Source organism: Carassius carassius, chromosome 4, assembly GCF_963082965.1.
Source record: "Carassius carassius chromosome 4, fCarCar2.1, whole genome shotgun sequence".
NCBI lineage: Eukaryota > Metazoa > Chordata > Actinopteri > Cypriniformes > Cyprinidae > Carassius > Carassius carassius.
In genome coordinates this window covers 13,751,195-13,766,481 of record NC_081758.1, presented here as the reverse complement: position 1 = coordinate 13,766,481, position 15,287 = coordinate 13,751,195, and the positions used below count along the sequence as shown (strand labels likewise).

The 15,287-nt window shown below is 37.4% G+C and overlaps 2 protein-coding genes across 2 annotated transcripts; both read left to right on the top strand.

Moving 5' to 3' along the window:
• Positions 1-644: 644 nt before the first annotated feature.
• LOC132136847 (ester hydrolase C11orf54 homolog) lies at positions 645-1,813 on the top strand. Its single transcript, XM_059547396.1, has 3 exons — positions 645-809; positions 1,351-1,449; positions 1,523-1,813. Exons 1-3 carry the CDS (start codon positions 743-745, stop codon positions 1,603-1,605), a joined length of 249 nt encoding a protein of 82 aa, XP_059403379.1. The 5' UTR covers positions 645-742; the 3' UTR covers positions 1,606-1,813.
• A 4,851-nt stretch (positions 1,814-6,664) lies between these two features.
• On the top strand, positions 6,665-15,034 carry c4h11orf54 (chromosome 4 C11orf54 homolog). Its single transcript, XM_059547392.1, has 8 exons — positions 6,665-6,839; positions 7,380-7,478; positions 7,552-7,625; positions 10,752-10,853; positions 11,187-11,363; positions 12,675-12,824; positions 13,561-13,677; positions 13,784-15,034. Exons 1-8 carry the CDS (start codon positions 6,773-6,775, stop codon positions 13,955-13,957), a joined length of 960 nt encoding a protein of 319 aa, XP_059403375.1. The 5' UTR covers positions 6,665-6,772; the 3' UTR covers positions 13,958-15,034.
• Positions 15,035-15,287: the final 253 nt, after the last annotated feature.

Here is a 15,287-nt window from a genome sequence, read left to right as displayed (position 1 = left end):
TCTTTTTGCTTCTTTTTTTCTGGTTGACTGGTGAACATAAAACCAGTTCTGACTTCTTTATTTGTTTGAAGTAAATAAATAAATGGGCATGTTTTTATTACAAAAATAGCAATTTCCTATTTTTTCCCATTTTCCTCATAGAAATGAATAATGATGTTTTGTTTTCCACCAGTTGTGGGCGTGGTATACTTACCGAGTATAATAAACCCCACCCTCAAGACTGATTGACAGCTGACTTTTGTTAGGCATTGGAAATGCAAGCGCTAAGGGGATTGCGATTCTATCTGAATTCTGTGAGGGTTGGAGCAAGACTCTTACGAAGTGAAATAGCAAATGGCTGATTTTCTATTGCTACTGCAAAATGACATGGCCATAACTCGTAAGACATTGGAAATGCAATTGCAAGTGGACTTTGTGTTTCCTTTTGCAGTTTGGCAGACATGTTATATACACGAAAAATGAAAATGGAGACACAAAGGCACAATTTGCAATTGCGTGTGGATTATGACAAAATGCATGCAATTCCAAATACAATTTAAAGTTCTTTTTGAATATTGTCCTAAATGTCATTCCATAGGGCGTGTTTACGTTTTCTGGGTGGCCAATCAAAGCGTTTTCATGAGTTTACATGCCCCTTTCGCTCTGCTCCGAGCTGTGAAATGATACGAGCGGAAGGAAAAGCCCGTCGTCATGTGATCCGTCTAAATGCGTGAGCCTGACAGATCGATACACGCTGAAAAGGATGGCAGACACCGGCAAGACCGAGAAATTCCAGCTGCACGTTCCAAACCTCGCGGAATTATGCCAGGGTAATCGGTGCATTTTGATTTGAAAACAAAGGGTGTAGCATGTAGCATGACTATTTTCTTTCACTGAACTTGAGAAACCCAAGTGATACAGGTCCAAACTTCAAACTGGCTGTTTTAAACCATTTAGATTTTTTTTTGAATGATTCTTTACCCTTCCTTGTTTGTTTGTATGTAGGCTGATGCAGATTGCAAATACCAGCCATTGCAACATTAAACTTTTTTTTCTGGCTTATTAAATGTTTTACTCAAAGAAATTTATAAAATGCTAATTGTTATTTTTTTTTCAATGAAATAATTAAAATTATGTAAACTTTTTACCGACTACAGTAAATTATTGCATTAATGCGTTCAGTCCTAGATACACTTAGTCCATTTTTACTACTGCGACGAACAACAGCGAGCTAAACATGAATAACAATTTACTGTTTGCACTTTTAAGTTGTCCTTGCAATAGTATTTTACTAAGGATTATTAGTAATCTATTAGTAATATTAGTAAGGATAATTGTAACCATTTGTGTATGTGTGTGTTTGTGTTGCAGTGCTGCAATCAGGACTGAATAAGAATTTTTCTGATGTAAAAGTGTCTGTAACTGACTGTCCAGATCTTACACAAGAGCCTTTTGGGTTTCCTGTCAAGGGTGAGTACAAATGTTATTCCATGGGTCAAGGTGTTAAAGGCTCATTGAACAACTCTTATTTCTCTTTTATTAGGTCTTTGTGGCAAACCTCGTATCACCGATGTGGGAGGTGTACCATATCTGATTCCTTTGGCCCAACCGAACAAGGTGCATTAGTAAACTATAAATCTGACTGTCATAAAAAACACTATTGTACCCTAACCGATGCAAACTTTCTCCTATAAGCAGAGGTGGATGGTAACAAAGTACATTTATTTGAGTGTTTACTTTATGCATACTCGAGTTTTTGAAAATTTTGCTGTGATGTCAAATAAATCTTGCTATTTTGCTTTTATATTAGACGCCAGGGTTTTTTGGAAAAAAATGCTGGATTTTGACATCAAGATTTCAAAAGCTTGTGACTTGAAAGAGGTTAAAGATAGAGATCTACTGTAAAAAAGAAAAATTTTGGGCATGACTGAAAGTTTATGTGGGGTGTAAATATACTAATCTAATTTGCATATTATGACTCAAATTTTATAATATTCAGGAAATAGTAGATATTGAATTGATGTTTGAACTTATTTGCATGGAATTTATCCTCATTCCAAATGATCAGAAAAGGGGAAACCAACAATAAAACAGGAGAAAGTACTAAATTAATACTACAACCCGAATTCCAGAAAAGTTGGGACGTTTTTTAAATTTTAATAAAATGAAAACTAAAAGACTTTCAAATCACATGAGCCAATATTTTATTCACAATAGAACATAGATAACATAGCAAATGTTTAAACTGAGAAAGTTTACAATTTTATGCACAAAATGAGCTCATTTCAATTTTGATTTCTGCTACAGGTCTCAAAATAGTTGGGACGGGGCATGTTTACCATGGTGTAGCATCTCCTTTTCTTTTCAAAACAGTTTGAAGACGTCTGGGCATTGAGGCTATGAGATGCTGGAGTTTTGCTTTTGGAATTTGGTCCCATTCTTGCCTTATATAGATTTCCAGCTGCTGAAGAGTTCGCGGTCGTCTTTGACGTATTTTTCGTTTAATGATGCGCCAAATGTTCTCTATAGGTGAAAGATCTGGACTGCAGGCAGGCCAGGTTAGCACCCGGACTCTTCTACGACGAAGCCATGCTGTTGTTATAGCTGCAGTATGTGGTTTTGCATTGTCCTGCTGAAATAAACAAGGCCTTCCCTGAAATAGACGTTGTTTGTAGGGAAGCATATGTTGCTCTAAACCTTTATATACCTTTCAGCATTCACAGAGCCTTCCAAAACATGCAAGCTGCCCATACCGTAGGCACTTATGCACCCCCATACCATCAGAGATGCTGGCTTTTGAACTGAACGCTGATAACATGCTGGAAGGTCTCCCTCCTCTTTAGCCCGGAGGACACAGCGTCCGTGATTTCCAACAAGAATGTCAAATTTGGACTCGTCTGACCATAAAACACTATTCCACTTTGAAATAGTCCATTTTAAATGAGCCTTGGCCCACAGGACACGACGGCGCTTCTGGACCATGTTCACATATGGCTTCCTTTTTGCATGATAGAGCTTTAGTTGGCATCTGCTGATGGCACGGCGGATTGTGTTTACCGACAGTGGTTTCTGAAAGTATTCCTGGGCCCATTTAGTAATGTCATTGACACAATCATGCCGATGAGTGATGCAGTGTCGTCTGAGAGCCCGAAGACACTTCGACCTTGGCGCAGTTTTTTCCCCCTGGACATTTATTCGAAAATGAAAGTTAACCACCATGTCCTCACCAGTCTATGGAGATTCGTTCGTTGCTGCATCCCAACACTTTGGCGCTGACATTGTACCTCCAGCAAGAGAACAGTAATGGCAGACTGCTGTTTCTCACTCAGGGCTGTGTATATGATAATAGGTTAGAGAGCGTCACAAATGGGCGGGACTTTCACCGACTATGTCTTTATCTGGAACTGCTCATGTGGAGAGACTGTTTATGATTTTTTGCAATTATAAAATGAGTGAGTGGATTTTTACCATTATAGGCTGATTGTTTTCACACACTGCGGCCACACAACTGTGTAAAAACACCTGTAAAAACATCACATAAAAGTGATTTTAAAGGGACAGCAGCCTATAAATAAATGCTGCTGAATATGTCACTAATGTTAATCAAACAAAACAGCTATAACAAAGATTAACCTAAATTTAATTTATACAGTAACCACTATGCAGTGTCATTTTACACTAAATTATTAATTTTCTGTACCTGAATACTACTGTTTCTTTGATCTATGCCTGTAAATAGTGTATTTGTTCTTTTTTTTCTTTTGATTTTTGACTGTTCACTTGCCTTTGGTCATTTTTTAACTTTAGACTATAGATTTTGCTGTGGTTCATGAAGAAAATACATTGATAATAAAATTAGTGTACATTTTTTTTGTTTGTTTGTTCACCTTGATATTAAAATCTTTTTAGATTTGTGACATTGTTTTTTATGTACTACTAAAACATTGCTGGTCACTTTCAGAAGTTGTAGTGATTCTTTCTTTTCCAAGAAACAATGTGAAACAAATTTGTTATATTATATAATTTTTAAATATAATTGACATTTACTTTACACACTTTAAGCAATATTGTATCGCATATTGAATATCGCATTATTTAACAAGGTATCGTACACAGCATTTTTCTGAGTGAAAGCACTGGTTTTCAGCATGAATGCTGTGAAAAGAAATATGCTAAATAAATGAAGAGCACATGAAGTGTGTCATTTGGGACAGATCTGTGCACTCGCATTGCAGAAGTGCTTCCTTGTGAGGGCAGTTTTTAAGTGCACTACTTTTGAAACTGTTTAATCGACATAACAGTGGACTTCCCAAAAGACCATTAACAGAGGCAGATCACACAGAACGCTCTTGCCAGGATAATGACCAAAACAAAACATCTGAGTATATCACACCAGACCTCATGTCTTCACATTGGCTTCAAATTGCATTTAGAATTGGCTATTAGTTGTTTATAAATAACGCAATGGCCTAGGCTAGAAGCCAAATACATTTATAAACAGATCACTTAAATTGTCATAATAATAATAAGAAGAAATACTAAAGTGTTAATAAAAAAAAGGTGAGTCTGTTTAACAATTATGCTATGTGCAGCTAGAACCAACACCCAGATGTTGCACTATATAATTTTAAGTAAAGTATACTTTACTTTAAGGTGTCCCTGTCCCCACATATAAATGCTGAGTAAAATTAATTAATTAATGAACATGGATTAAATAGATTTCAGTGTTTTTACCCACTCATTCAGATATATGACACAAAATATTAAAAAGATTAAGAGAAGCAACAATGCCGCACGTCTAGGTTCAATTACAAGTCTTGTTTTATCTGTCCAAAGGTGGACTGAAGCATCTCTGCTTTTCTTCAAGGTTCTAGTGAACTGCTCGAAACACTCATTGATAGAAATGACAACATCAGGTGGAGGAGATTCGAAGATGAGCTCTGAATGGGGATCAATGTCGATCAGATCTCTAACGTGCGACACAACCGGTACAGTCTGACGGGTGCATATGAGGCACTGGGGCTGTTTCTGCGACAGATTACACATTAACACAAAATACTGGTCAAAAAACTATTTAGGCCTGTCTTTTCACTAGGAAGTGGCATTATTGTTTTTTGTACAAAATGATTGTTAATGTACATAATGACTTCATCCTAGGCCGTAAGATCATGTATTATGCATTTTTCAGCGAAATCTGTGGCTTGAATAAAGTCTGAATACTTTGTATGGATCTTGCTCTTTGTTCTGTTTTGCCATACTACAAACAACACCACTTTGTTCATTCTTGAAGTGAACTTTGGCCTGTTTGGTGATTAGATTACAAGGTTTTGAACTGCACTCTTGAATTGAACATAACCCTTCTGGTGTGCGATAGCCAAAAAAGGTCAAAAAGTCAAAAAGATACAAATATACAGTAGTTCATTCATAAATTGTACAAAAATAATGTAAAATTAATTTCTGAAATAAAGCAGAATTCAGAGCATCCACTTACAAACTGAACATGAGCTGTGATTGAGCACAGTCACGTTGGCGACGCACTACTCACATCATGCCAAGTTTTTACAGATTCTCTGGCCTTGGCAGTTTTGGCCTAATGGTTAGAGAGTTGGACTTGCAACCCAAAGTTTGCGGGTTTAAGTCTCAGGTCCGGCAGGGATTGTCAGGAATCGGTGGGGGGTGGGGGGGTGTATAAGCAACGCTGTCTTCCACCCTCAATACAATGACTCAAGGAAGACCCTTGAGCAAGGCATTGAACCCCCAGCTGCTTCCCGGGTGCCACAGCAATATGGTTGCCCACTGCTCTGGATGTGTGTTGACTACTGTGTGTGTGTGTGCACTTGGATGGGGTAAATGCGGAGCACAAAATCCATGTAAGGGTCACTATACTTGGCCACATTACTTCACTTTCATTTTTTACCATCAATATAATTCACTGTGTGATGAGGATATTCATTCGAAACATTCTTGAATCCACTCCAATGTTTCCCAAGCACCCCACTATGTGACGCTTTAACACTCTGAATCCATTGCAGACTGCAGTCATGACAGTTTTCTTTTTGCTTCTTTTTTTCTGGTTGACTGGTGAACATAAAACCAGTTCTGACTTCTTTATTTGTTTGAAGTAAATAAATAAATGGGCATGTTTTTATTACAAAAATAGTAATTTCCTATTTTTTCCCATTTTCCTCATAGAAATGAATAATGATGTTTTGTTTTCCACCAGTTGTGGGCGTGGTATACTTACCGAGTATAATAAACCCCACCCTCAAGACTGATTGACAGCTGACTTTTGTTAGGCATTGGAAATGCAAGCGCTAAGGGGATTGCGATTCTATCTGAATTCTGTGAGGGTTGGAGCAAGACTCTTACGAAGTGAAATAGCAAATGGCTGATTTTCTATTGCTACTGCAAAATGACATGGCCATAACTCGTAAGACATTGGAAATGCAATTGCAAGTGGACTTTGTGTTTCCTTTTGCAGTTTGGCAGACATGTTATATACACGAAAAATGAAAATGGAGACACAAATGCACAATTTGCAATTGCGTGTGGATTATGACAAAATGCATGCAATTCCAAATACAATTTAAAGTTCTTTTTGAATATTGTCCTAAATGTCATTCCATAGGGCGTGTTTACGTTTTCTGGGTGGCCAATCAAAGCGTTTTCATGAGTTTACATGCCCCTTTCGCTCTGCTCAGAGCTGTGAAATGATACGAGCGGAAGGAAAAGCCCGTCGTCATGTGATCCGTCTAAATGCGTGAGCCTGACAGATCGATACACGCTGAAAAGGATGGCAGACACCGGCAAGACCGAGAAATTCCAGCTGCACGTTCCAAACCTCGCGGAATTATGCCAGGGTAATCGGTGCATTTTGATTTGAAAACAAAGGGTGTAGCATGTAGCATGACTATTTTCTTTCACTGAACTTGAGAAACCCAAGTGATACAGGTCCAAACTTCAAACTGGCTGTTTTAAACCATTTAGATTTTTTTTTGAATGATTCTTTACCCTTCCTTGTTTGTTTGTATGTAGGCTGATGCAGATTGCAAATACCAGCCATTGCAACATTAAACTTTTTTTTCTGGCTTATTAAATGTTTTACTCAAAGAAATTTATAAAATGCTAATTGTTATTTTTTTTCAATGAAATAATTAAAATTATGTAAACTTTTTACCGACTACAGTAAATTATTGCATGAATGCGTTCAGACCTAGATACACTTAGTCCATTTTTACTACTGCGACGAACAACAGCGAGCTAAACATGAATAACAATTTACTATTTGCACTTTTAAGTTGTCCTTGCAATAGTATTTTACTAAGGATTATTAGTAATCTATTAGTAATATTAGTAAGGATAATTGTAACCATTTGTGTATGTGTGTGTTTGTGTTGCAGTGCTGCAATCAGGACTGAATAAGAATTTTTCTGATGTAAAAGTGTCTGTAACTGACTGTCCAGATCTTACACAAGAGCCTTTTGGGTTTCCTGTCAAGGGTGAGTACAAATGTTATTCCATGGGTCAAGGTGTTAAAGGCTCATTGAACAACTCTTATTTCTCTTTTATTAGGTCTTTGTGGCAAACCTCGTATCACCGATGTGGGAGGTGTACCATATCTGATTCCTTTGGCCCAACCGAACAAGGTGCATTAGTAAACTATAAATCTGACTGTCATAAAAAACACTATTGTACCCTAACCGATGCAAACTTTCTCCTATAAGCAGAGGTGGATGGTAACAAAGTACATTTATTTGAGTGTTTACTTTATGCATACTCGAGTTTTTGAAAATTTTGCTGTGATGTCAAATAAATCTTGCTATTTTGCTTTTATATTAGACGCCAGGGTTTTTTGGAAAAAAATGCTGGATTTTGACATCAAGATTTCAAAAGCTTGTGACTTGAAAGAGCTTAAAGATAGAGATCTACTGTAAAAAAGAAAAATTTTGGGCATGACTGAAAGTTTATGTGGGGTGTAAATATACTAATCTAATTTGCATATTATGACTCAAATTTTATAATATTCAGGAAATAGTAGATATTGAATTGATGTTTGAACTTATTTGCATGGCTTTTTATCCTCATTCCAAATGATCAGAAAAGGGGAAACCAACAATAAAACAGGAGAAAGTACTAAATTAATACTACAACCCGAATTCCAGAAAAGTTGGGACGTTTTTTAAATTTTAATAAAATGAAAACTAAAAGACTTTCAAATCACATGAGCCAAAATTTTATTCACAATAGAACATAGATAACATAGCAAATGTTTAAACTGAGAAAGTTTACAATTTTATGCACAAAATGAGCTCATTTCAATTTTGATTTCTGCTACAGGTCTCAAAATAGTTGGGACGGGGCATGTTTACCATGCTGTAGCATCTCCTTTTCTTTTCAAAACAGTTTGAAGACGTCTGGGCATTGAGGCTATGAGTTGCTGGAGTTTTGCTGTTGGAATTTGGTCCATTCTTGCCTTATATAGATTTCCAGCTGCTGAAGAGTTCGTGGTCGTCTTTGACGTATTTTTCGTTTAATGATGCGCCAAATGTTCTCTATAGGTGAAAGATCTGGACTGCAGGCAGGCCAGGTTAGCACCCGGACTCTTCTACGACGAAGCCACGCTGTTGTTATAGCTGCAGTATGTGGTTTTGCATTGTCCTGCTGAAATAAACAAGGCCTTCCCTGAAATAGACGTTGTTTGTAGGGAAGCATATGTTGCTCTAAACCTTTATATACCTTTCAGCATTCACAGAGCCTTCCAAAACATGCAAGCTGCCCATACCGTAGGCACTTATGCACCCCCATACCATCAGAGATGCTGGCTTTTGAACTGAACGCTGATAACATGCTGGAAGGTCTCCCTCCTCTTTAGCCCGGAGGACACGGCGTCCGTGATTTCCAACAAGAATGTCAAATTTGGACTCGTCTGACCATAAAACACTATTCCACTTTGAAATAGTCCATTTTAAATGAGCCTTGGCCCACAGGACACGACCGCGCTTCTGGACCATGTTCACATATGGCTTCTTTTTTGCATGATAGAGCTTTAGTTGGCATCTGCTGATGGCACGGCAGATTGTGTTTACCGACAGTGGTTTCTGAAAGTATTCCTGGGCCCATTTAGTAATGTCATTGACACAATCATGCCGATGAGTGATGCAGTGTCGTCTGAGAGCCCGAAGACCACGGGCATCCAATAAAGGTCTCCGGCCTTGTCCCTTACGCACAGAGATTTCTCCAGTTTCTCTGAATCTTTTGATGATGTTATGCACTGTAGATGATGAGACTTTGCAATTTGACGTTGAGGAACATTGTTTTTAAAGTTTTCCACAATTTTTTTACGCAGTCTTTCACAGATTGGAGAGCCTCTGCCCATCTTTACTTCTGAGAGACTCTGCTTCTCTAAGACAAAGCTTTTATATCTAATCATGTTACAGACCTGATATCAATTAACTTAATTAATCACTAGATGTTCTCCCAGCTGAATCTTTTCAAAACTGCTTGCTTTTTTAGCCATTTGTTGCCCCCGTGCCAACTTTTTTGAGACCTGTAGCAGGCATTACATTTTAAATGAGCTAATTAAGTGGATTAAAGTGTAAAATTTCTCAGTTTAAACATTTGCTACGTTATTTATGTTCTATTGTGAATAAAATATTGGCTCATGTGATTCGAAATTCCTTTAGTTTTCATTTTATTAAAATTTAAAAAACGTCCCAAATTTTCCGAAATTCGGGTTGTATACTAATACAGGTGCATCTAAAAAAAAAAATTAGAATATCAAGTTCATTATTTTTTGTAATTCAAAAAAGCAAACGTTCATATACTATAGATTCATTGAACACAAACTGAAATATTTCAAGAGTTTTATGTTTTAATTCTGATGGTTGTGACTTATAGCTTAGGAAAATAACAAATTCAGTAGCTCAAAGATCAATCAAAAAAAGATTTTCCAAACAGAAATGTTCAAGATCTCCAAAGCAGGTTTAATTATTCACTCAATACTTGGTTGGGGCTCCTTTTGCACGAATTACTGCTTCAATGGAGCGTGGCTTGGAGGCGATCAGCCTGTGGCACTGCTGAGGCATTATTGAAGCACAGGTTGCTTTGATAACGGCTTTCAGCTCTTCTGTATTGTTTGTCAGATGTTACTTATCTCCCTCTTCACAATACCCCATAGATTCTCTGTGATGTTCAGGTCAGGTGAGTTGGCTGGCCAATCAAGCACAGTAATATCACAGTCATCAAACCACTTAGAAGTGGTTTTGGCACTGTGGGCAGGTGCTAAAGTCCTGCTGGAAAAGGAAATCAGCATCTCCATAAAGCTTGTCAGCAGATGGAAGCATTAAGTGCTCCAAAATCTCCTGATAGATGGCTGCATTGACTTTGGATTTAATTAAACACAATGGAGTAACACCAGCAGACGCCACGGCACCCAAATCATCTGACTTCAGGAAATTCACACTGGAATTCAAGACTGGACTTCTGTGCCTCTCCAGTCTTCCTCCAGACTCCAGACCTTGATTTCCAAATGAAATGCTAAATTTACTTGCAGGTTTTGCAAGTATTACATACAACAATTATAAAACTGTGTTGACATAAAAGAGGAAATTTACTTTTGGTACTTAAGTACTTTTAAATGCTAGTACTTCTGTACTTTTAAGTAAAAATCTGCCTTTACAACTTAACTTTTAATGGAGTAATATTTGACCAGCAGTAGCTGTACTTTGACTCAAGTAATGAATTTGTGTACTTTGTCTTCCTCTGCCTGTAAGGTGTACAACATGAATACCGTGTCCAAGGAGGTGGAGCTGCCTGGGGGATTTTTTCTTGGTGCTGGTGCGGTTTCCTTCAAGACAGTTGGCATGAATGGAGAGGTCTGTACAGCTGTACTTAAAGAAGCAGCATGAAGTTTTTACACATTATAAAATGTTTAGACCTAATATAATGGAATGAAATTATAAAAAATAAATGAATGAAAAGCAACTGATGTGAATTTGCAGTGGCATCAGTAAATAAACATTCTTATTTGTAATGCTACATATGGTGATAAGTTTCTGTATGAAGTCCAAAACATTATCATATCAACCATATTAACCAAAAAAGTGTCACTTCAAAACATAATTTTCTTTTTAAATACATCGCTTTTTGGTTTAATGTGGAATTCAGTGGGATTTATAACACTGTTTCTGTCCCGTTTGTTTTCGTAGTTAATGCCTCTGGTGCTGACTGAAGCTGAAGGAAGAGCTGCAGTGAATGCCAGTTATTTTTCATCCATCAACACAGTGGATGGAAAATGTCTGCAGGAGAAATATAGTGACCGGTTCCATGACTGTGACTTCGGCCTCCTTGCAAACCTTTATGCATGTGAGGGCAAACCTGGAAAGGTAAAAACCATGGGGACTTTGCTCTTAATATCACACTGACAGAAATGCAGCACTATAATCCTAATACTGTGATGTATTCCCTTTGGTAATAGCCAAAAATGATGAAACCGTTATCAGGAGTAAGCTACTGATAATTATTACAGAACACTTGAAATGCATTTATTGAATATTTGCGCACTGATGTTCATGTAGAGTGGGTGCTGGTGTCCTGTGAATTGCCGCTCACAGTGGACATCGTCAACAACGACACCAGCCCCACTACAGATCTAGCACCCAGCCAAGCATCGACAATCTTAGAGATTGCGAGTAGAGAATCTCTGCTGCAACATTAGAGCCAGCACCTAGGAGAGCGACCGAGCATAACATCGTCACAGAGCCAGAGTAGTGCATGTCTGACCGGGTGTGTGAGTCGGCTGCGTCCATCACTGAGGGAGTGCAAGTGGAGTACGAGGGCATGGAAGTGAGCCCCGCCCACCACTGAGTGTGAGCGTTTGGTTACCACGCTAGAGAACTGTTTTGATTTCGTATAGGTTGATATTCTCCCCACTTTGCTACCGTCAGAACTGCTGGTCCCGCCCAGCCTCCTTCTCCCACCACGTCTCCAGAATACTATTGAGGCTGCTCTATTTTTTTTGTTGGATTTTGTACTATCCTCCAAGTTCCTTTCTAGCCCTCAACCAATCCTGCCACACATCCCATCAGTCCCTCAGAGCCTCCTCTCAGTGGCGAGTCACCACCTCAGGCCTGCCGGTAGCCACCTCTTCCCAGGCTTGATGAACCCGTAACTGTCTACGATCTCTGTGTGCTCTGTTCCACCTCAGACCTTCTTCCTCTGCTCAAGGCTGCCCCATGGACTTCACCACTATCACGATCACCCTGGGCTTTTTTGTTGGATGTCCTTCCTCCTTCAGAGTCTCCTCCGCTTTCCATTTTTCAACGCAAGCTTGTGCCTTCTGGAAGGGGGCGTTCTGTCACACACATGTACATTCTCCATGTGGACTTTGTTTGTTTGCAACCTTTTTTCCAACCTATGGTTATCATGGTTATTGATTTGATTGTATTATGTTAAGCTGAGTTTGCCTTATCACTGTCCCAATTTAAGTTAATGCCTTTTCAGTTTTTGTTGTCCGGCTTCATGTACACTACCCTGGTTTTGTGTGAGTTATCCTGTATTTCTGTCAACCTGAGAATTATTAGATGAAAACGCCTTGGATTCTAGTATCACTGTCTTTGTGTGTGTGTGCTCTTATGCAATCGAGTTGTAACAACATTATTATCAAACAGTAACAAGGTTTGAAACTACCATTGCAGGTCATCGAGGTGAGAGCCTGCAGAAGAACTGGAGAGGACAGTCTTGTGAGCTGCATGAGAAAGACCATGGAAGAACATTATGGGGAGAAGAGCGTGGCCCTGGGGGGAACTTTCGTCTTACAAAAGGGGAAGGCGAAGATCCATATTATGGTAATAAAAAAAACAACACATTTTATTAAAAAAATAAACATTTGGATGTCCTATAAAAAGCACAAGAGTCCAGATGTAAAAATCTGCTTAATTTATTTCATGTAGAAAAGTTAATGCATTAAGTTTCTAAATAAGAAATCTTTGTATAAATTTTAGATTAAGTAATTTGTATGAATCAAAAAAATATCTATTTATAGCATTGTGGATTCTATAGATAATAGTTGAACAATAATATTTCACAATGTTACTCTTTTTACTATATATATATATATATATATATATATATATATATATATATATATATATATATATATTAATCAAATAAGTGCAGCCTTGGTGAACATCAGAGACTTCTTTCAGAAATTTTATCTTCTTGACCACAAACTTTTGAATGGAAGTGTACAATCTTTTTATGCTTTTCACATTAACTAATACTAATACTGTGATTCTTTTTTGTGTGTGTTTGTGTACTGGTATTCACTACGTTATGAAGACCAAATTTCCCCACAAAGTGTAGTTGTACCAGTCAATTTTGACCTTGTGGGGACATTTTTTGGCCCCTATGATGAAACAAGCTTTTAAATCACACAGAATGAAGTGAGTGGTTGGGTAAGGGTAAGGGGATAGAAAATACAGTTCACCAATAAACTATAGAATAAAGTAGCATTTTGAACTACGATTACGAATTACGAATGATGTGATCTAAACGTAATCTTTTCACTGCTCTGTCTTTAAGCCTCCTGAATTCTCTGCCTGCCCTCTAAGCACCAATGAGGATGTCAATAACTGGCTCAGGCATTTTGAAATCAGTGCTCCACTGATCTTTCAAACGGTTATGGTGTCCAGAGACCCAGTGAGTACAAACCCACCGTGTCATACCTCCATTTCACTGACAATATTATTCTGCATTTTTGCTAAATATTTCTTATCAACTAATTTGTGTTGCTCCCAATTCACAGGGTCTTGACCTGAGAGTGGAGCATACACATGGCTTCAGTCATCATGGTGAGGGAGGCCATTACTACATTGACACCACTCCAAACACAGTGGAGTACCTGGGATACTTCCTGCCCGCTGAGTTCATCTACCGTATCGACCGACCCACTGAGACACACAATATTGGCCGAGATTAAACTATAGACGGTTCTTATTTTTTTATGCTATAAAAGCATTATACACACTATAATACATTTTGCAACTTTGTTGATGAAAAGTAAATAAATATAACAAGTATTGAGCGACTTTTCACAATCCAATACATTTCACAATACATTTTGTACTAGATATTCAAGCCTTTTCAAATAGCTCTTTTTTTTAAATTAACTTCACAGGGAGATTAGCCCATTAATTGAAACATTACTGAACTGATTTTTCACAACTGCACTACATTTTTGCAACTGATTTGGCACAGCAACATTTGTGGCACCAAATCATCATATGGTTTCTGAAGGATCATGTGACACTGAAGACTGGAGTAATGGCTGCTGAAAATTCAGCTTTGGATTCACAGGAATAAATGACATTTTAAAATCAATTAAAATAGAAAACAGTTAAACTTCTCAGAAATTAAACTGTAATGCTATTTAACAGTATTGCTTTTTTTAAATTGTATTGTTGATTAAATAAATGTAGCCTCCATGAGCCTTCTTTCAAAATCATTAAAAATCTCAATCATTCCAAACCTTTGACTGGTAGTGTATTAAACATTTTAAAAATGTTGTGTGTTCAGTATTTATTGTAACACTTGAATGCAAAGACCAAATAATATAAGACCTTTCATCTGATCTTTTATTTAGTGAAGACCTTACAGTATATTAGGCCTTTCTCAAGTTTTGATATAGAACTGAGGAATATTAGTACATTCTCAACCAGACAAATTTATAGGAGCTCTGCCCAAAGCCATATTTCATTTCTAATCGTGCATTAAGAAAGTTATGACCATTTTTAAAGCCCTGATTTAAAATTATTCTTTGTACAAACAACACCTGAAGAGATCATATTTTCTCATACACTTAAATGTATTCTTTAATTCTAATGTAAACCACTTTGCTTTTTTTATTATTTGCTACATATGCTAAATAACATGAATTTACCACAATTCCATCAGCACTGTTTATTTATTACCCACTCAAAACTTTCTCAAAACGCTTTTGCTCATTGTTCAGACTTAGGCTTATGCCACTCTGGTAAATAAAAGAGCACAAACTGTTTGTTTCTTTGTCATTTACATAATAATCCATGTAAAATCGAGGATTAAAATACACATCTTAGCAATGAAGTCTTAGCAGAGTCGACGATGGCAGACATATTTTGCGTATATGAATTCTCTGAGGTGACAAACTATTGTGAAAAATCTAATTTCTGACAGTAACATACTACTTGGCTGTTTCCAGTCAGATAAAAGAAGGCATTTAAAACTAGCCATAAAACCAAGATGCAGGATACAGAAATGTAAACAAATAT